The 21,512-nt window shown below is 28.2% G+C and overlaps 9 protein-coding genes across 9 annotated transcripts; 8 read left to right on the forward strand and 1 right to left on the reverse strand.

The window, feature by feature from the left end:
• Window positions 1-2,248: 2,248 nt before the first annotated feature.
• On the forward strand, window positions 2,249-3,176 carry OCT59_008916 (uncharacterized protein). Its single transcript, XM_066133189.1, has 4 exons — window positions 2,249-2,394; window positions 2,461-2,657; window positions 2,735-2,988; window positions 3,060-3,176. Exons 1-3 carry the CDS (start codon window positions 2,285-2,287, stop codon window positions 2,977-2,979), a joined length of 552 nt encoding a protein of 183 aa, XP_065999656.1. The 5' UTR covers window positions 2,249-2,284; the 3' UTR covers window positions 2,980-2,988; window positions 3,060-3,176.
• A 1,470-nt stretch (window positions 3,177-4,646) lies between these two features.
• On the forward strand, window positions 4,647-5,041 carry OCT59_008917 (uncharacterized protein; the record flags this gene model as incomplete). Its single annotated transcript, XM_066133190.1, has 2 exons — window positions 4,647-4,725; window positions 4,881-5,041. The coding sequence occupies 2 exons, from the start codon at window positions 4,647-4,649 to the stop codon at window positions 5,039-5,041; spliced, it is 240 nt and encodes a 79-aa protein (XP_065999657.1).
• A 2,268-nt stretch (window positions 5,042-7,309) lies between these two features.
• Window positions 7,310-9,346, forward strand: OCT59_008918 (uncharacterized protein; the record flags this gene model as incomplete). Its single annotated transcript, XM_025308947.2, has 5 exons — window positions 7,310-8,247; window positions 8,317-8,443; window positions 8,643-8,722; window positions 8,816-8,972; window positions 9,047-9,346. 5 exons carry the CDS (start codon window positions 7,310-7,312, stop codon window positions 9,344-9,346), a joined length of 1,602 nt encoding a protein of 533 aa, XP_025189466.2.
• A 729-nt stretch (window positions 9,347-10,075) lies between these two features.
• OCT59_008919 (uncharacterized protein) lies at window positions 10,076-11,354 on the forward strand (the record flags this gene model as incomplete). Its single annotated transcript, XM_025312542.2, has 5 exons — window positions 10,076-10,558; window positions 10,625-10,743; window positions 10,819-11,013; window positions 11,077-11,171; window positions 11,257-11,354. The coding sequence occupies 5 exons, from the start codon at window positions 10,076-10,078 to the stop codon at window positions 11,352-11,354; spliced, it is 990 nt and encodes a 329-aa protein (XP_025189467.2).
• Window positions 11,355-12,006: 652 nt separating this feature from the next.
• OCT59_008920 (uncharacterized protein) lies at window positions 12,007-13,413 on the forward strand. The gene is made up of 4 exons (XM_025312543.2): window positions 12,007-12,232; window positions 12,310-12,514; window positions 12,585-12,722; window positions 12,798-13,413. Exons 1-4 carry the CDS (start codon window positions 12,066-12,068, stop codon window positions 13,323-13,325), a joined length of 1,038 nt encoding a protein of 345 aa, XP_025189468.1. The 5' UTR covers window positions 12,007-12,065; the 3' UTR covers window positions 13,326-13,413.
• Window positions 13,414-13,426: 13 nt separating this feature from the next.
• Window positions 13,427-14,263, forward strand: OCT59_008921 (uncharacterized protein; the record flags this gene model as incomplete). The annotated part of the gene is made up of 5 exons (XM_066133191.1): window positions 13,427-13,431; window positions 13,658-13,779; window positions 13,862-13,951; window positions 14,027-14,136; window positions 14,216-14,263. The coding sequence occupies 5 exons, from the start codon at window positions 13,427-13,429 to the stop codon at window positions 14,261-14,263; spliced, it is 375 nt and encodes a 124-aa protein (XP_065999658.1).
• A 26-nt stretch (window positions 14,264-14,289) lies between these two features.
• Window positions 14,290-15,389, forward strand: OCT59_008922 (uncharacterized protein; the record flags this gene model as incomplete). The annotated part of the gene is made up of 6 exons (XM_066133192.1): window positions 14,290-14,302; window positions 14,380-14,447; window positions 14,524-14,646; window positions 14,723-14,811; window positions 14,883-14,922; window positions 15,000-15,389. 6 exons carry the CDS (start codon window positions 14,290-14,292, stop codon window positions 15,147-15,149), a joined length of 483 nt encoding a protein of 160 aa, XP_065999659.1. The 3' UTR covers window positions 15,150-15,389.
• Window positions 15,390-17,468: 2,079 nt separating this feature from the next.
• Window positions 17,469-19,133, reverse strand: OCT59_008923 (uncharacterized protein; the record flags this gene model as incomplete). Its single annotated transcript, XM_066133193.1, has 8 exons — window positions 17,469-17,472; window positions 17,617-17,624; window positions 17,679-17,686; window positions 17,782-17,818; window positions 17,926-18,210; window positions 18,274-18,902; window positions 18,985-19,045; window positions 19,131-19,133. The coding sequence occupies 8 exons, from the start codon at window positions 19,131-19,133 to the stop codon at window positions 17,469-17,471; spliced, it is 1,035 nt and encodes a 344-aa protein (XP_065999660.1).
• A 458-nt stretch (window positions 19,134-19,591) lies between these two features.
• Window positions 19,592-21,392, forward strand: OCT59_008924 (uncharacterized protein). The gene is made up of 2 exons (XM_066133195.1): window positions 19,592-19,857; window positions 19,941-21,392. Exons 1-2 carry the CDS (start codon window positions 19,628-19,630, stop codon window positions 21,112-21,114), a joined length of 1,404 nt encoding a protein of 467 aa, XP_065999661.1. The 5' UTR covers window positions 19,592-19,627; the 3' UTR covers window positions 21,115-21,392.
• Window positions 21,393-21,512: the final 120 nt, after the last annotated feature.

Here is a 21,512-nt window from a genome sequence, read left to right on the forward strand (position 1 = left end):
CAAGGAAAGGGATAAAATGAGGGGGAAATAAAAGTTGGTTTAAAGGGAAAGATGTGGCAGATCTCACCTTTGTATTATTTTAAAAAAAAGGAAATTATAAAATGGTATTTAAGGTTTTATCCAAGAGATTTTTTATTATCAACATAAAAAATACATTTCTTGATGAATATATATGAACAAAAAGAATGATGAAATTAAAACATGCGGAAATTAAAAGAAAGAAATCTGCTTATAATAATTATAAATGAGGAAAGAGTAAAAAAAAAGTTAATAAAAAAAAAATAAAAATAAATAAAAATAATAAATTTAATATTTTAATATAATTATTTAATATGTGTGTATCCACGCTAGTACATCATATCATATGTAGCATTTATTTGTAAAAAAAAAAAAGCTTGAATTTGAAATTTGTAACATGCGTGCTTAATTTTTTTCGTAACACCTGTTCTTTACCAGTCAGCTGTTTGAAATTTAAATCTTTAATCAGATTATTTATTAATCTTTTTATATTAATAAGATATGGATAAACAAATAAACTAATACGAAGCTTTTCTATACTTACTACGTGAAGATCCAAACAATAAAAAAGAGAAAACTTTTTATCGAGAAAATTAACAAAAATTTTAAACCACTAAATTGATATATTTATTTATTTATTATTTATAAATAAATATTTTGATGAAGAATGATTAAGTATGTCGAAAAATTTAAATTAACCTGTTGTGTAAAAAATTAAGAGATTTGATTAATTGGTGTGTCATTTAGTGTTACTTTTACAGGCAACTTGCTCGTCGAGACATCGTGTACAACGCTGTACATAATATGATTAAGCATTTTTATTTCGGTACGCGTAGGACCTATTTTTGGTATATGATGTATGAGATCTACGGATTGCATCATTGAGAACGCGATAGGTTCAAAAAAATATTTTTTAATAAATACTTGAAAAAGAATTTTTCAGCGTAGTCATATAAACTGACATAACTCAATTTATGAAATTTATGAAATTTATGTACGCAAATAGGAGGTGCTTAGAACCGGTAACTCTTTTATGAATATATACTTTTTTGCACCTGCATGAACCTGAATTTTTTTTTTTGTGTTTTCTTCTGCAATCAAATTTAAAGGTTATACTAATACAAAATTTATTGGCTTAGCATTAAAATTCATGATTATTAATATGCATCATTTTCATTTATAAATATATGTATAATCATTAATGGCGATAATTTTAAATTACTTGACACTACATTGCTTTGGAGGAGTATTATTATTAATAAAATTTTGTCATTTTCAGGGCTGTGCTGATAAAGAGAAAAAGTTATAAGATGAATAAGATGAATATGAGTAATCAAAAATATGGCTATTATTATTATTTAGAAGAAGAAGAAATCTATAATAACGATTATAAACCCCACATTTATGTTATTACGGAAAAGATTATAAAAATTATAAAAAGGTTTATTTATTTGTTGTTTATCAAATTAACGTGAATGCCAAATAATATTATTATGGCCTTTGGAAAAAAAATATATTTTTATTGTGCATCATGTAAGGATGCCAAAGAGTCCAAATAATTATTAGTGCTTTCCTAATGGAATGATTTTGTGTGAGCACAAAACATTAATTATCATTTAGATGCGAAGTAGCCAATAACTGTAATTATTTATAATTAATTTTCAATATATTATTATTCGGTGAGTTCAATCTGTTCAACAAGTATGACTACAACATAGAAATGAAGTATATTTCGAGCAATTAAGAGTGAATTTATTGCCCATTTATTACCCCATACCATAACGTGACAAAATTAATCGTTTATTTGTCGAATATTGTATATTAATATTAAATTAAAAAAAAAACTTTATCCAAATAAAGTTTAGGATATTAAGTACTGTTAGCTTTATTCGTTAGACAAGTCGTACACAACTAGTTTTGTTTGTTAAATATTAGAATCCTTTTAATTACATTAAATTCATCCGCTCGTTTTAATTCTTGTAAATGATCGATTGAGAACCATTTTTCAGCTGTGGGAGGTGAACATGTTTAATCAATTTAATTATGTAATTTCATGGGGTGGAATACCATGCTTTTTTCCCCTTCTGGAAAAAAACCCTAAACCCCATGAAATTACTTATTTAACTTCAAATGACTAGGCCTGTGTTACCTTTTTCGATGAGTTAATTTATGACTAAAAATTGCGTAACTAACTATTAAGAGCCTTTTTTTTTAACATCATGTATAACTCATTATACTTTACTTTCTTTTAAGTCTCTTGCTCATTATGTTATCAATCTTAGTCTTATGTTTTGCCTCTTTTTTAATGGGAGCCTTATTTGGCTTACTTGTGCAAATTATAATTTATTTTTACAAGCGAAAAACTGCGGAGGAAGGGTATTATTGCTATATTCCTATTATGTAATAAACATTTAAAATAAAGATGCTCATTATTTCTCTCAGCCAATTTCCAGATGTTAATGAGGAAACAAAAATGCTCATTAAAGAGTGGGGCAAGGTCATTACAAACAAGTACAAGGATATAGAGAAAGACTATAATTTAAATGAAGAAATGTTTTGTAATGAACCTTTACTTGTAATTGATTATGATCAATTTGGTCTTGAAAGACGAAAGATTACGGATTCTCATGTAGCTAAAAGTATGTTTGTAAATTATCACATTAACTTTGTTCGGGTTTTTCTAATTTTTTTGTGGTTTTTTTTTTTTTGAATCAAGCAATCATAACTACTCCAGGATATACAGATAATGATCTAATTTCCGTTAATTTACGACTTCAATCAAATTCGGTTTTTATTTTCAATAATTCCAAATTACTTGATGATGCAGTTTCTCGATTATTTCAAAACTATCATAACTTGATTGTAAGATTTCATTACCCTTCTATTGGACGAGTGTATGATATAAGGTTTCGAATGAATGGCACATTTGTAACTTGTGAACGTTTTAATATCTTTGATTAATATCATTTGGTATGCAACAGTTTTTTATTATCTATTTTATATTTCTGCATTAATCGTAATATTACTTATTTATTTATTAGAATTTTTGCTAAAGCTATTCTTGAATCAGATTTTCCTTTATTTATACTTAATTGTAACTATGCAAGTCAAAATAATATAATAAAGTGTATTCAACGATTTATGACAATAATGTATTAAAACTTATTAGAAATACTTATTATTATTATTTGTCGTTCCCATCAATCGCTATGTACCACGTCTGGATATCCGTTTATAATCCGTTGGATGATCCGGGGATCCGAACTAACAGTAATTAATAGAATAAATATATTAATTTTAATAAATGATTAATAATACAAAAATTCGAAGTGAAGAATATAGTATAATGGAACGTGATATTATACTTTTTTAAAAATAGTCACCTTATTCTAATATCACGCGTAAGTCCGATTCTTTTAGATTCGTGATTTTCGATTAATTCGATCCAGATACATTCGGTCCACTTGTTGATGGAATAGTTGATCCACGAAGACATTAATATACGTCTTTCAACATTTTCCATTTCATCGTTTAAAAAATTTATTCACAATTAGCGTAGTCATTAAAACGTAATGTCTCTTGAATCAAAATTTTGACAATCAGAATTTTTTTTTTGATCATGGAGACGATGTAAATTTTTAATACGAAACAAAAGGATGATCGTGAAATCATATTTTTTTTTGCCTTTTTCGTTAATAAAAAGAGATCAAACAAAAAAAAATTACATAATTTAATTTATTGGAAGTTTAAGCAAAAACTTAATAAATATATAAAGGTGATACTTTTGTTATTTCCACTTTCTGCCTCACGGAAATGAATCACCTGACTTGAAATCTATCCATTCAGATCAATCCGATCTTAAAGAAACTGATCAACCAAAATTGGTTAATAAGGAAGCAAATGATTATTAGATTATAATTAGACTATAATTAAATTGATTAGACTTCAAATTTAAATAAATTTAAATAAATAGAAACCCTTTACAATTTTCTTCCTTACAGATTTTCTTTTTGATAAATAAATAAACCTATAGAAATGGATATCTCTCATAATAACGAATGATTTTCGCCAATCTATGACGAATTTGACGGTATAAATGATTAAAATGATTAACCGATTAACTACCCATAGTCCAATCATAATTTTTTAATTTAATGAATTTATTTTACGTTAATCTTGTTTATCAATATGGAGCCACGGAAAGAATAGAATGACACATACTTTCAACATTGAAGAAATTAATTATTTTTTTTTTGTATATTTACACGTCAGTGGAAAGAGACCCATAAAAGTTTATTGTCGTCATATCGCATTTGACATATGGATAAAGTAATAACAAATTATTATCAGTTTTACTTTTCGAATATACTATTGAATGTAGAACAGATCCTAAAGTAAGATTAATTTTATCTCATTATTTTAGTGTTTAAATAATATTTTTTCTTTAAAAAAAAAAATATTTACCAGGTTTGTGTTCGCTAACGAAATTTCAAACTTGATGATCAGTCTCATAGTTAACAACTGATCGTTCTTATGCACAAAAAGCTTATGAATGGAGATACTCAGTTATAAATTGTGATAAAGGAGATTATGCTTATCGGAAAATATATTAGCAAATTATCTTTGAAATGGAAATGTCAACATTTCAACCATCCTCTCTCTTTTGTCCCGTTTCCTTTCTTCCCACCTCATTTTTATCATTTCCAAGTAACCTATCCTCTCTTTTTTTTATTTCTTCTCTCTTTCCTTTTACAATGAATATAATTGTATATATATATATATATTTTTTATGTAATATAAATTTACGTTCGTCTCAAATTGATAAAAATTAATTTATATATATTTTTTAAAAAATTTTATAGATTATTCATTAACTTCATCTGAGATTCCTTACGATAATTATTGCTATTATTCGATAACTTCAGATTTGTCAACAATTTCAGATGTATCAATTTCATCAATTTCAAATGCATTAAGCGATAATAACAATTCATCTGAGATTCCTTATGATAATCATCGCTAAACGTTTCGACCTCCTTGTTGAGTATTAGTCGAGTTGAATCCGCAAAAATATTCTCAATTTGATCACAGTGGTGCTTGATAAATTAAAGAAGAATTCCGGCAATTAAGAGTATTAATTGTATTAATTACAAATCTGATCTGCACGAAAATACGAAATGGTTCTTCAGTTTGGATCAATTTACGAGTTGTCTGAAAAGAATTTAATTAAATAGAAAATTTATCAATTGAAAATTTTCAAATTTTCATATCTGGGAACGTGGTTGATCAGTTGGATATTTTCTAATTTCAGTAAGAAAAAGTAATTCAGTTGACAGATTTTGGTTTAAACTCACTTTGAGTCTTTTATTGATACCCAATTTTAAATATTGGATTATGTTCGTGAATTTAATAAAGTATTACCATTTAGAATCAATTATCTGGGCATTATTTCAAAAGTCTCTACCAGAGATTTTTCCTTTATTACTACTAAGAAACGTTTGGACGATCGATTTCAGTAGTGCATCCTGGGCTGAGATAAATAATGGTTTTGAATGGGTACAAAATTCGGTAAGAAAATTTGTAAATATTGTCGCTACAGTTTTATACTTTTATTGATTAAAAATCAATATTCCGGAGAAAATCATTGGTGGTTATAATCCGGAAGAATAGTAACTTTGAATTAGAGAATTCTCCTAGATATTTACGCACCAAAAGATCGTCGCTCTATTAAATTTTCACAAAACGGATTTAAGTGATGTCAACAATAGCAACAACACATTTTATAGTAATACGACGAACAAATAAACTCAAGCTTTCTCATTTCTCATTTTAGTTCAAAATGATAATAGTAAAATGGAAAATTTTAGTTCACCTTGTTCATAACTGCCGTGGCGAGTGCGGTCCGTTCTTGACCTATGGATTATCCCTAAAATTTGTTCATTTGAAAATCCATGACAGTCTAAATAATTTAGTTATCATCAGTAAATTCATGCGAGATTAGTCCCAGAGATGAAACGGGCGAATTTAAATTTGTGGATTATGAGATAAAAATTTTAGGTGGTTCATGTTTAAATAATAAGACTGAGAGAGCAATTAACATTAGTGGGATTTTTGGTTTCATGTTGGTTAAATTTTGTAATTTTGTAAACTTCAAATTTTGCAATTTCCTTCTTTATTCTGTAATTAATTTCTGCATTAAGGGAATTAATTCTAAAATAAAATTTCAGTGGTGAGTTAATAATAGCCAACGTAGATTATTATTAGTGAGACTATACATTCCTTGTTATAAAATTTACAATAAAAGTGTGTTTACCGATAAAATAAATTTTCAATAATAAAATTTTAAATCTGTTTTGCTTTTAAAGCTAATATTATTAACCTATAGAATTTTATAAAAAAAAATAAAAAATTAATGTAGTTTTGTTATCAAAATACACTCGACGCCTTGATTTTTTCACTTTTCATAAAAATTAAAACGAGCGAGCGTATCGTTTATTTAACGAAGAGAAAGGTTAAAAAAGTAAAAAGTAATCAGGTAATAGCCGACTTTCAAAAGGGTTTAAATTAAGGCCGCAGACTTAAACTTCACACGATCACGCCATGAGCGTGCGATTTTTTCATATTTGTTATTTGTTTTGTACGTTTGATTTACAATGGACCAAATGGACCAATCAATCATTATGTGAATAATTTTTTGTCTATATTAATAATAAATATGTCTCATGACTCAATTGGATCATGACAGACAAGCAAAATAGATGGACTTACGGAGAGACACGGAGATAGAATAATGATAACAGTGTGATGATTATTATATCATTTATTGGCTATATTGACGTACTGTTAATTATTAAATCAATAAACCTGACTAATTCGAGGTAAATGCACATCAGGTACGCAGTTAGACGCAGTATGACGCAGTGGCTTTTATTATGTTTACATTTTGATGATGCATCTACGTTACAATCATTTTTATTATGAACTGTATTTAGGCAATAATCAAAATTACACAACCTCACCTTACCATGATAGTCATTTTGATTGTATGAATTATGACAAATTATTACACAGCCCCTTAAAGTGTGTCAAATTGTGTTGACCCCTTAATATTGTTCATACGGGTTGTACAGGTTTATTTGACTCTTAAATAGACCACTTTTCCCTTGACCTGAACTCTACTTTTTCTCAAGAAAAAAAAAAACAATACTTCATATATAAATACCCTTTTCATTAAAGAAAATACTATTCTTTTTTATATATACTTTATATATATATATATATTTCTTATAACATGGAACTATTTATCGTATTTATCGGTACTTTGACCCTCTCTACTCGTGAAGCTCATATAAACAAAGCTAAAAAGAACGGTTATGAAGTCACAGAAACTATATCAAAGTCTACAACTTTTCTTATTTGTGGAAAAGACGGTGATCAAACGATTATTAACAAAGCTAAAAGTTATGGTGTAAGAATTATTAGTGAACAAAAATGGGTTGAAACTCTTCATAAAGTGGAAACATGCGGAACTGGAAAAAAAAGAACTAGAAGCGATAACAACAAATCACAGAATCAAAAGAAATTGGTTTATCTAGAGTCTCGACAATACAGGAGATTTTGGCAAATGAGACGCGTCTATAAAACAACTTATATCCGTACCGGTTCAATCGGTTCAAAAGGAATGGAAACAAGCAAAGAATATGAGACCAAAAGACTTGCAAAGGAGAGTATGACTTCAATGATCGCAAGTAAAAAAGTATCTGGATATAAAGAAGCTAGAAGACCACAATCTCTTGATTATGAAGACTCATCGGATTCTTCTGATGATAATTTTGGTGATGAGAATGATGAAAACGATTACAAATACAAACAAAAAAAGCAAAAACTTGAGAATGAGGAATCTGAATCGGATGCAACATTACATGGTGACGAAACGAGTGACGTTGACAATGGTGCCGCAGCTTTAAAAGAGGACGAGGATGAAGATTTATCAACTATAAAGAGTTTGCCATCCCTTCCTTCATTTATAACTAATCCAAAAAGTTCGATGTCAATTATGAAAGGAAATAATAGTGTTGATGTACTTTTGGCTCATCCTTGGAAACCTGACGAAACTGATCCAACTGGTTGGTGGATCTCAGAAAAACTTGATGGTGTAAGAGCATTTTGGAATTCTAAAAGGGGAAAATTTTATTCAAGGAATGGAAATGAATTCGTGCCTCCTTCTTGGTAATTGACAGGTTTTATTGTTTATATGCCTTTTTTAAGGTAATTTCTCATATTTTTGCTTATTTACAGGTTCTCTAAAGGACTTCCACGTGACAAAGACCTTGATGGTGAACTTTTTGGAGGTAGAGGAAAATTTCAATCTACAATTAGTATTGTGAAAGCGGGTGTAGAAGAATGGAAGAATATCACATATGAAGTAAGCACATTGTTTTTATTTGAAGCCATAAACCAATATTAAATATGTAATTATTTGCCGATGCGGTCTTAGCTCCGGCCAGGATTAAAAATCTTGAGCTCTCGGCTCGCACTATGTGACGCAGCAGGTCACCTGAACTCTCATCTAAACTATTTTAAACTTTCTTTTCGTTAACTTTTATTTGAAATTTATTGCGTAGATTTTTGATGTTCCTACTTTGGGTTTACTCCCTTTTGAGGACCGTATGAAATATTTGAAAAAAATGATAGCAGAAAACAAGTAACAATTTATATACTCAATTTTTTATGTGTACAAGCTAGCAAATGTTTAAGAACGCTATCTGATTTATGATTGTAACGATTGTATAAACAGGCCACAATATGCGAAATTAGTTAAGCAAAAATCCGCAAATTCTGAAAGAGACGTTTACGATGAACTTGAACGGGTTGAAAAATTGGGTGGAGAAGGACTTATGATTCGTAAACCAGGAAGTTTATACGAAATGGGTCGGTCAAAGACTTTATTGAAGGTAATGTAAAGTAACTGAAAATTTTTTAATCAGTAGTCATGGCGCAGTTCATTCATTGATTTGATTTTTCTTAGATTAAGACATTCTATGATGGTGAAGCCGTTGTTATAGGACATGAACCTGGTAAAGGTAAATATTTAAGACAGTGTGGTTCTCTCCTATGTAGAATGGCTAGTGGCAAAGAATTCAAAGTTGGCTCAGGAATGAACGACAATGATCGTATCAACCCTCCATCAATTGGAAGTATAATTATTTACAAATGCCAAGAACTTTCAAATAGTGGATCTCCAAGATTTCCTATATACTTAGGTGTCGCACTCGATAAAGATAAACCGACTGACCCAGATTTCAAACAAAAAGTGAAAATTAAATAATTTATGAGACTATTTAATAAGGTAAAATAGGAAATAGGAGTGATATTGATTAAAAAAAAATTTTGAATCATATCAAGAATTTGACTAAAACATTTCGTTGTAAGTATCTTACATCATTGTATATCATAATTCATAATTATAAATGATATTAAATTTGATACTTAAAAGAGATTAAGGAGACGATTTCCACGAGTTTGGATTATCGTAAGAATGTGACTTGAAATCTTCCAAGTGCTCGTTAAAATATTAGTCATTCAATTATTTTTCTGTTGATCAAACTTATCTCGATTTTGTTATAAATTTCTCCACTAGTATAACTAAAGACCAACCAACCGGTCATACCCGTAAAAAATCACTTTCGTCAAATTTTCGATCATTATTTCCATTCATGCAATGTAAGAAAGATTGTCCGCATAAATTGCAAATCCAAAATTTCATGCATAAAAAAATTTCACAATAATTAAAATTAGACCAATCATTTAACAATTTAATAAAAAAATCGATTGTTATTGTTATAGATCTAATACTGTAGTGATATGTTAATTTACAAAATTTAATTCTTAAATTAATAAAAAAGTCTTTCATCATATTCTGTCGGTAATTAAATTACCAGTATAAAATAAGAATTTTTTTGATTGTCGATCATTTTTAATCTCACTCTGACTAATAAATAAACGTTTATGAAGTGTTTATGATCTTTGATTCTTTTTTTTTTCTTAGAAAAATAAAATGGTTGAAAATCAACTTCCATCACCTCAATTAACTCCACCTATAACTCCAAATGAAAATGAAATTCAAAATAGGAGAAGAAGACTTATTCGTAATAATAATACAATAGTAACAAGAAATAATCTTTCACAAGACGAGTATTTTATGGATTTCGAACTTCATGATCACATGACTACAACAAAAGATGATAGTAATGATGAAAGGACAATATGTTCTGATGAAGAAGAGGAAGTTGGTGGCAATAAATTGGATGAGGAAACAATATGTTCTGATAATGAAGAACTTAATTATGATGATGATATGGAAAGTTTTGATCTAAATGTTAGCGAAAGTGAAATAGAAAATGGAAGTGAACATGAATATGAAGGAGATGAAGAAGACGAATATGAGGAATCCGAAGAGTATGATGAAACCGTTGATAAAATGTCAAGAGAAGTTATCGACTCGTTTTTCAGTAATATGGATAAAGGTGAAGCTAGTTATGTAAGTACAATATATCAAAATTTTATATAACTTAGTAAATTATTTACGCAAATGTTTATTTACCAGGCTTTTGAGATTTTGCAAGAATTAATAGATGAGTGTATCTTGGATGTTGCTTTTGAAATGCACCGACAAGCTAAGACAGATAAGCTCTGTACACGAACCTTTCAGATCCAAGATTCAAAGTATATTGTTATATTGTCGATATTCCATTCTATATTTACTTTTTTATCTAAATAATTTATTCTACACCGAAACAGTTTATTATATTTGATCGATAAACAAGGTTATGATATATTTGGTCAAAATATTAACACATTAAGATTGCAGGCAGGAAAACAACGTTGTCTAAATTGTAATGTAATGTTTCCGGTTTCAACATATGTAAAACATTTTTCAAAGTGTCTGGGGTTAGTTCAGGGACGCACAGCGACAAAAAATATTCGTTATACTGAGTAAGTAATTTATGTTCTGATATTACTTATTACTTTGTGTTTTAAATTAAACTTTGATTGCAGCGATGAACAGACAGACAAATTTTCCGTTTTTGACTTTCCCGAATCTTCAAGTTCTTCATTTATATCAAACGGGGAAATGGATATTGATACGCAAGGTATTTTTTTCCATTAAAAATTATTTATTAAAATTTTTGACAAATCAAAAAATTATTGAACAATAATTTTTTTTAACTTTTGTAGTAACTCGTGTAACGGATTGCAACGACACTTATGTATTTTCTAATAGGCGTCCTGTGGTGAAAACTTACGCTAAGAGAAGAACGACTAGGCAAATTTAAGTAGGTTCTATTTATTTAATTAATTATTTATCTAATAAAAAAAAAAGATAATTATTAAACATTTAAATTCCTGACGTGACGTGTAGGATCTGGCAACTTCGAAGGATAAAGCTGAATAATCTTTGTAAATTATAATAAGCATAGTTACAAAAGTTACTGTAGTTCAAATTCAATTAATTAATAATAATAATTTAATAATTGAAATATATTATTATTAATTAAAAAAATTCTTATCAAGATCCCGATTTGTAACCCTTCAAGATGCAAACCTATATTTTAAATAAAGCACAAAAACCTCAAGATTAATAATGCTAATTACTAAGTCTAGACTCTAGACTCTGGAATAATGAAAAAACAACGACACGCGAATTTGAAACCGGTTTTTTAGATGACATAATTATTGATTTAAACATTTTCGTAGTGATTAATATTCACACATTTTATTTTACGCCAAATCGCCAAGTTACATATAATATGTACTACATATCTGCGCCATGAACCGAATTTTATTTACCTAAATTAGTAAGTATTGATGACGAATACAACAAATTCATTACGTTTACTCAGATCAAATACAAATTAGGAGAAATTATAAAAAATTATCATGATGTAATAAAGTATATAAAAGCGTTATCAATTCATCATAAAGTTCATCAATTTCATCAATTCCTTGACGAACGCAAATTTTTACTAACTTTTAAATATCCTATTATGAGTGCAAAAATTAAAGCGGTTGTCCTTCATGAAAAAGGTGGTCAACAAGTTGTTGAAGAAGTAGATAAGCCTACTCCAAAACCTCAACCTAATGCATCCATTCCTGGTGAACTCGGTGACTTATTAGTTAAAGTAAAAACTGTGGCTTTGAATCCCGTCGATTGGTAATATTATTTTTATAGTATTTATAATAAATGACAAATGAATAAATGATTTTTATTTGATTATATATCATTAATAGGAAACAGGCTGAAATAGGGTTCTTTATCGATGGATATCCTGTTACTCTTGGTTCCGATGCAGCCGGAATTGTTGAAGCTGTAGGAAATGGAGTTACCGGTTTTTCTGTAGGAGATGAAGTTATGGCTCATACAAAACTAGGTGTTCCCGGAGGATATGGCGCATTTTCAGAATATGCTTTATTCGAAGCTGCTACTACATTTAAGGTTTATAAACTTATTTCATAATAGCATTGTGGATAGGAACGATCGGCTCATTTTCTCAATAATAATCTAGAAACCACCGCATTTGACTTGGGAAGAAGCCGCATCAATTCCTGTGGGATCTTTGACGGCAGCACTCGGTTTGTATCATAACTTGAATTTGCCGCTTCCTACAGAAAATCCAAGTTTCTTTCGTGAAGAATTTATTTTGGTAATTATAATACATATCAAAATGAAGTCGTTTTATTCTTTTTATTTAAATTTTTTTTCTTTTTTTTTATGATAGATTTGGGGAGGTTCTTCCTCAATTGGTTCTTATGCAATACAACTTGCTGCTAATACGGGACTTACTGTTATCACAACAGCTTCTCCAAAAAATAATGATTATCTTAGATCAATTGGAGCAGCCCATGTTATTGACTATAATGCACCTGATGTTGTTGATCAAATTAATTCTATTACAAAAAATAATTTAAAATATGCTCTTGATGTTATTGGTTCAGAAAGTTCTAATATCGCGTTAAAGGTTTTATCACAAAATGGAAAAATTGCTTGGGCGGCAGGTCCTCCTACTGATAAAAAAGAAGGTGTTCAAGAAACGGGTATTGTACTTGGTGAATGTCATAGAGATACTAAGGGTGCTCTCAAGAATGTCAATCGACTTTTGAAGGTTGTTGAACAGTTACTTTTTGAAGGAAGGATTCGACCTAATAATGTTGAAGTTATTGAAGGTGGGCTTAATGCTATTCCTGATGGTTTGCAAAAATTAAAGAAAGGTGTTAGTGCAAAAAAATTGATTGTTAAAATTGATTAAGATATCTGTTTAATATCATGTACATTTCAAAGAAAACATAAATATTTATATATGAAATAAATTTTTATTTAAAATATTTAAAAAGGAAACTTTTTTTTACTATGATGTAAGAAATTTTACTGTGTTCAATTTACACGTGAAGCATTAACTTGAAACTGTTTAATTATCGCACGTGGAATATAAATAAAAAAACGGTATGCATGTGATTTCTCCTGATATTTACGACATATATTTAAGGCATCCGCACTTTTTTTCCGAGTGTCTTTAATCTTTTTTTTCCCAATCATATTTCAGTTGATCACAAACTTTTTTTTTTTTTTTCCATAAAAAAGCTTTAATTATAAATATTACGATAAAAACCAACATTATGCTTACACTACGAAAAATGACTTCCTCGTATCGGACTTCATCGGAAAATACAGTATCAGCAGAAACTTCTTCTATAGCAACAAAAGTAAATGAAGTTATTCCATCATCTAGAAGTTTAACAGTTTCACTAACTTGTAATTTTGGTGATTTACCAACTTGGCTTCAAGATAATCATGATATTTTAAAAGGTTATAGAAGACCCACATTTTCTTACGTAAAATGTGCCAAATCGTTATTTTATATTCATAACGAAAGTGGTAAGTTAATGACCAATTTTTGTGATTCGAAACCATACTACTAGCTGTTAACTTATTTTATTTGTATTTCTTTAGTTAATATTTGGTCTCATTTAATCGGAACAGTTGCCTTTTTTTTCTTGGGATTTACAACATATTATTATGTGCTTGCGCATCAACCTAATGCGAAAACTTGGGATTTCTTTGTATTTTATATATTTTTACTCGGTGCTATGATTTGTTTAGCATTCTCTTCAACTTTTCATACATTATGTTGTCATTCAGAAAAGGTTTGCGCAAATTGGAATAGATGCGATTATATCGGTATTGTGACCTTGATTGTAGGATCATTCTTCCCGATGATATATTATGGTGAGAAAAATCAAATTTCAGTAAAATTCTTATTAGTTGTGAACTTAATTGTGATGTCTATTTTTTTTTTTTCCTAGGATTTTATTGTCATAAAGTTTTACAAATAGTTTACCTTTCAATGATTTCTATTTTTGGAGCTGCAACGGTAATTATTATATTTCAATCTATTTAAACTTATATTATGCTAATAAATTAATTAATAAATTATATTTTTACTATAGATTTCAGTTGCAGTTTTAAATAGGTTTAGATCACCACAATTTAGATGGTTTCGTGCAAGCTTATTTATAGCTATGGGATTAAGTGCATTCGTACCATTAATTCATGCTATTTTTATATATGGAGTAAGTTGTAAGGAACTTCTTGTTAACTTTTTGTTCCTTTCATAGGATCTTTAACATTTTACCTTCTAATTTATAGATTCAACTTTGTTTTGATGTAATATCTCTAAAATGGTTATTATTAATGGGCGCCCTTTACATTACTGGAGCTGTCATTTATGGTGCTAGGTATGTTATTATAGTTCATTTATCTTAAAAGCAATTTTTATTTTAGTATTTAAAATTTTTTCTTCATTTAGAGTGCCAGAAAAATGGTATCCGGGAACGTTTGATATCTATGTAAGTATTGCGCACACGTTTCTTTAGCATTAATTAATTAAATTGGTCATTAACTTTAATAAAATATTTCTTTATAGGGGTCATCACATCAAATATTTCATTTCTTTGTAATAGCCGCTGCACTTGTACATTATATTGGAATAATTCAAGCAATGACGTATTGGCATGAACAAAATCATTTATGTCTATATGATGTCAAAAAAATGGCTCCTAAAGCGTATTTATAAGATACATTCCTATTGAAATAACAAATATTATGCATTTCCACACACATTAGAAAAAATAATTAAAGAAGTTTCAATTTTTTGTTGTATAAGATCAATTATCTGTTAATTCGAATATAACAATAGTAGATGAATTAAATGAAATTCTTAGTGTAATGATTATCTTACAATTATATTATTCATAAAAAAGTATATTATTTTAATTAAAAAAAAAAAGGTCTAATAAATTTTCACATTAAGTTCAAATATATAGCGTGCGAAAATTTTGTATCAATTATTTACGGGCGTCATCAACCCGAAACTATTTTAAAGTTTCCAATTCTTGAAGCTAGCATTAATTTCTGGTTATAATCATCATCAGATCTTTCTCTCTGCTTTGGCATTACATAAAGTTTTGATTATTGGAATTCGCCAGAAAATGTATGAAAGAGGGGTTAACGAAATTTATTTAGTACGTACTTTGGGAAAAAGCATTTTTAGTTTCCCAAAACTCATTGATAGCAAAAGCAAAAGATTCATCTATCAGGTAAGTAGCAATAAAAAGTTACGCCAGGCCAGCATCAGCGGGCACTCGTTTGATCATTTATAATGATCCATTATTCCATGATAAACATTTGATAATGAAACCTTTTGAAAGATTAGACTCTCTTCTTGATAAGTACGATAAAATATTTGCTTATTTCTTAATTTCTTGACTTAAAATATTATGAAATTATGAAATTAATGCAGCGAATTGAATGGGATCATACGCAAGGTGGGATCAAATCTATCAACATTTTTTCTTGATCAACTAAACTTCTTCACTTTCCGAAAATGCAATAGATCTGTTGTTGCTGAATAACAAGACTTCAATATAAATAAATGTTTATAATTTACATACATAATATGAAGGATAAAGAGCGACTTATTAAAAGCCTTTCAGTATCATCCTGTCTTATTAAACCACAAAAAATACCGATTGTTTAAAAATAGATGAATGAAGAGTTGAACATTTACTTTACAAGGTATTTATTATATTTCGATTCAAATTCGAGAACATTTACAGGATTAAATCAACATATAGTTGCATAGAAGTAAAACAAATAAATAATTCAGTCTTTGTTGATGACGAACACGTATTTGCGTAGAAGACTTTTCTATCGAGACTCGTAACGGAAAAAATTGTGCTTACAACGGTTCAATCTTTAAAAATTTTATGTTGGGTCTATAATTAATGTGATGTACTCCAAGCACTTTTATTGTAGAATCCCATGATACAAAACAGAGGATAAGAGTCATAAGACACCTTAATCGATTGATGCCAATCAACCAATTTCACTACTAATCGATCAGTTTAACTGTTATGGACTTCGCTGTTACTTCATTAATAAGTGAAGGCTTACATCAATAGCATAAAATCTATTCTTATAATTATTATTTACCGTTTAATAAATGAGCGTTATTCCCCACTTAAATATAATCACGTCTTCTGTATCATTTCATTATAAAAAAATTTTTTTTCGCAAAACGTCTTTGTGAGAATAATAGAATGACTATCTTTGATGAGGATCCATTCGAATCAAACTCATGAATAAAATTGTATTTTAAAGTTACTTTTTTGTCATAATAATTTTAGATCATACAGTATATCGTACATCCGTCATATCTAACATGGCTGGTCATAAGATGGTAGACTTTGCTATATACCATTAAGCTATCAAATGTGATTTGCAAACTTATATTCCCATGATCTTGAAGAAGGTTTGAAGGGCTAGCAGTTTACTTAAAGCCACGCTAGTTCAAGATGGCAACAGTAAACTATAAACTTGAAAAGCGGTCCTGTTATAATTGGATTGAGTACTATCAAATAAGTACATGCTTTAACAGATTATGAAAAATTATTGATCAATATAGTAAATGGTATATTTTTCTGCCTTTTTTCTTACTAGTTCGTCCGGATGCTTTAATTTTGACTAATTAGTTTATTAAAGTATACTCCTACTGTGCTGTTGCAAACTTAGATTCTACCCGCTACATGTACTGTAGGAAACGTTTGAATACCAGAAAACACTTTACAAAGCAATGCGAAGACATCAGATGTTAGATACTACTGAAGAATTACCAATTATCTACTTTTCATCATTGATTTGATCCCAAGTTTGAAGATGATCGAACAACTTATAGTAAGTATAAATTAAGCTATAATAACTTAATAAAGATAATATGTTAGAATTTTGAAATGACAAAAAAAAAGATAAATAAAAAAAAAAACTTTACTTATGTTCAGGGACTCATATATCTACCAACTTCTTCTTTTTCGCCTATATATCCTATATATTTGTATTAACTATAAAGATTTAAAATAACACGAAAAATTATGATAGGAATATATATTTAATTTGTAATAATAAAATTTTATTTATTAATTTTGCTTAATTAGGTATACATCATGTTAATGCAATAAGTAAATAATTGAACAAAATTTTCTTACTGTGGATTCTGTTAAATAATTTTAGAATAGATCTTTGGACGTTTCTTTCATAACATCATCACTTGTAAATCTGGATTTAATTTTTGGTTAAATAAATATCACCAAATAAAATAAATAATATAAGCTAAAAAAATTCTTTTATGTAAATAAAGAGGTAGAACTTACTTAAATTCAAACCACCTGAATATTCTGATGTTCGTGTCTTTTAATAATAGTACTCCAAGACATTAATCCTTCACAATCCGAATCTTCAAAATCCACTTCAACCAATTTAGGAAATGAGGCAGTATTCATTAATTCTTTACAAACATTTTCACTTAAATTTTTACATCCACGTACGATCAATACTTCCAGTTGTTTAGAGTAATTAAATATTGATCTTAATGATGTACATTTTTCAAAATCAACTCTACGAAAATGTAACATTTTTAATGATTTAGCATGAACCTCTAATGCAGAAATTATTTTTGGTGTAATCTTTCCTCTCCTTAAATAAAAAGTTTGTAATCCTTTTTGAGTTTTAATGATATCTGCTAATTTATTATCAGAAGACCAAAATGTTTCATCTACTGTCATATCAATTTTAAGGATTTTCTATAAAAAAAAAAACATTGATATATGCAACTACTTATAAGAAAAGATAAAGTTGATACGAACCAATCTTTGACAGGTTTGACATAATAATTCCAAACAATCATCATTAACAAGTTTCCGTATATCCAAAGAAAGTTGTTTAACGCGTGATATAAAAGATCTATAATTTGGTTCTTGTAATAAAATCCACAACTCATGATGTAAACAATCTAATAAAGATCTTTTATCTAAATCAAGCTGGTAAAGTGTAATGCAAAGGTTGGCGAAGATATTAAGTATTCCTCTTAATAACAAATTATATTGTTTTGTAATTGGTTGAGGACAATTATTACGACACCATAAAAATATTGCAAGGGATAATTCATGCATACTAATCGATTTCAAGAATGAAGGATAACAATAAGTCGTAGATTCTATATCGCAAATATTATCAAATGAAATTCCAGATTTTTCTAATTCTTTACGTTCTTCTTCCTTAAAAAAAGCCATAAATGTTGTAATAGCTCCTGGTGATGGAATGATATTTGACCATAATATTGGTGCAGCATTTACACTCCAATATTTATTAACGAACATACAAGAATATAAATCTTCCAAAGTTTCTGCCCGATCAGTATTTATTCCATCATTATATAATATTGAAAAAATTTCTCGTAAAATTTCTGTTGGAATTTTATCAATATTTGAAGTTCCTATAATAATAATTAAAAAAAAATTAATTTATTGAAAAGAATTAACTTACAAATTTCGAAATTTTCAAGAAAAATCATTTACCGTTATTGTTGACTTTTAAGCAACGTTTGTATCGATAATGAGAGTAATATTCAGTTTGTGTCTTGTTAATATATATTAAAGCGAAACTTTTTTAATGTTTTCATTTAAAACTTTACTAAACTTTAATTAAAAATATATTTTCTTACCATCTTCGCTTTAATACAACCCTTACAAGGAGAAAATCGTGTATGAACAGTGAACAAAATAATCAAAATTACACATGTAAAATCTGTACCGATTAATCCGATTATCAGTTGATATTTTTATCCCACAACGTCATGTATGTTTAAAAATAGGATATATAATGAAAGGGAAACTCCGTCCATGTTTATAAAATTTCTATGAACAATAACAAAATTTTTTATGATAAAAATATTCTTTTTACTGAAATAAACTGAAGCCTTTATCTCTAGAAGCACTAATCAAGAAAAAAAAGGTTCTTTTACAAATTTGTTTCGATGGCTTGCGTCGAAGCGTTGGTACCAGATTTTTTCCGAAATTTACTTATTTGGGTTTGTTTCACTAGTTAAATTTTTCGAAAATGGTTACACAATAATTCAATATAAAATGATTGTCCTGATGATAATAAACGAGTTTTATTCTCTTTGAGAATTTTTTCTCGTACGGAACAAAAAAATTCAGGATGGTAGAGCAATATGTATGGCAAACTTTACCTCAATATCAAAATGAAGAAATTGATGTTTATATTACTGTTGGAACAACTCCCGATGCCAAAACATTTCCTGCTCATAAATTAATTTTAAATCAGTTTCCCTATTTTAATAATTTACCTTTCGTCCCAGATAATGAGAATAAAATTCAATCTGTTACAATTCCGGAATCCACACCAGAAATCTTTGAAGTTATATTTAGGTAACAAATTTATAAATAAAAGTTAATTATTGAGTTTATTTTTATTAAAAATAAATAAAATTTTCAATTTCATTTTCTCTTAGATACTTTTATACCGGAGCTCTTGATCCAGAAAAGCTTAAAGCTAAAGAAATTATTGAAATTTTAAAATTGGCAAATAAGTTGGATTGTCAAGAAGTAATTAAATTTTTACAAAGTTTCTTAGTTAAAAGAAAATCAAATTGGATAGAACATCATTTATTATACATTTATCGAATTAGTTCCGAACACAAATTTGATAAACTTCAAGAATATTGTAATGGTTATATTGACAGACATCCTGAATTAATGTTTCAACTTTCCGAATTTAATACAATTTCTGAAGAGATGTTAATTTCGCTTATCAAAAGAGATGATTTATTAATGGAAGAGGCTGTTATTTGGGAACTTGTTTTAAAATGGGGACTCTCTCGATATAGTTATTTATCGGAAGATCCAAAAGATCCAAAAAGTTGGTCAGATGAGGATGTCGACGAAGTTAAAAAAATCCTGAAGAATTGTTTACCGTTGGTTAGATTCTCATTATTAACTTCTCAACAATTTTATGAAAAAGCCCATCATTACATAGTTCGCTTTGATCCCGAACTAGATGATAAATTATTACAATTTTATTTAGTTCCAGGTACTTCAGATTTATATTTGTCCAGGCAAGCTGACATTAATGAATCTAAGATCATTACCGATTCTCACACAGTATCTCAGATTCTTAATCAATTATCAAAGGTAATTAATAATGAGATTTCATCATATAGAGATTATTATGACAGCAGAAGTCATAATAATTACGACCTTAAATTATTGTTGAGGGGGAGTAGACATGGTTTCACACCCAAAGTTTTTCATGAATTATGTGATAATAGACCTAGCACAGTTACAATTATTAAAGTCAAAGGAAAAGACGAAATATTGGGTGGTTATAATGCAGGGGAATGGAAGTCTAAGAATGGCTATGGAAGTTCTAAGAGTTTTATATTTTCTCTGAAAAGTACTAGTTATGGGATAAATGTGAGTCCTGTGGAATATAATGAAAGAGCATTAAACTATGGAATTAATTATGGACCGTCATTTGGATTAAGCGATTTGATTATATCAGGTCATAATTTTAAATATGGTGGTAAATGTTATTGTAAAATGGATGATTATAAAGTACATATCAGAAATACCGAAAATAATTTCTCGATTGAAGATTATGAAGTTTTTCAAGTCATTAAGAAATGATTTATAATTTAAATTAGGAATTTAAATTAGGAAGAAAAAAATTTTTTTTCCCCTTTAGAATTTATTTGTTCGTAATTGAAGTATAAAGATTAAGATATTTTGTTCTTTGTTTTATGTTGAAAAAAAAAATGATTTTTTTTTTTTACCTTACAAATAAATTCTCTATTCTTATATTTAAATATTTATTATAAAGCTTATAAAGATATTTGACTATTTGAGATTAATGTATATTTGGATAATTATTAAATAAAGTTATTCGCCTCTATATTATATTTTTTAAAATACATGATTATTACTGTTGATCTATATATATATATATAATTAATAAAATATAAATTTTTTTTTTTATTTTATTCTTCGCATAATTATTCCTTGTCATGTTATTATTCATCGCCATA

The sequence above is a fragment of the Rhizophagus irregularis genome, chromosome 17 (genome assembly GCF_026210795.1).
Source record: "Rhizophagus irregularis chromosome 17, complete sequence".
NCBI classification, from domain to species: Eukaryota; Fungi; Glomeromycota; class Glomeromycetes; order Glomerales; family Glomeraceae; genus Rhizophagus; species Rhizophagus irregularis.

Bases quoted from the DNA above. Each gene is read 5' to 3' on its own strand.
- OCT59_008916 (XM_066133189.1), top strand. From the start codon at position 2,285: ATGTTATCAATCTTAGTCTTATGTTTTGCCTCTTTTTTAATGGGAGCC. The intron at 2,395-2,460 runs GTATTATTGCTA...TATTTCTCTCAG, and splicing joins CGAAAAACTGCGGAGGAAGG to CCAATTTCCAGATGTTAATG. The intron at 2,658-2,734 runs GTATGTTTGTAA...TTTTGAATCAAG, and splicing joins GGATTCTCATGTAGCTAAAA to CAATCATAACTACTCCAGGA.
- OCT59_008920 (XM_025312543.2), top strand. From the start codon at position 12,066: ATGAGTGCAAAAATTAAAGCGGTTGTCCTTCATGAAAAAGGTGGTCAA. The intron at 12,515-12,584 runs GTTTATAAACTT...ATAATAATCTAG, and splicing joins AAGCTGCTACTACATTTAAG to AAACCACCGCATTTGACTTG. The intron at 12,723-12,797 runs GTAATTATAATA...TTTTTATGATAG, and splicing joins TTCGTGAAGAATTTATTTTG to ATTTGGGGAGGTTCTTCCTC.
- OCT59_008924 (XM_066133195.1), top strand. From the start codon at position 19,628: ATGGTAGAGCAATATGTATGGCAAACTTTACCTCAATATCAAAATGAA. The intron at 19,858-19,940 runs GTAACAAATTTA...ATTTTCTCTTAG, and splicing joins ATCTTTGAAGTTATATTTAG to ATACTTTTATACCGGAGCTC.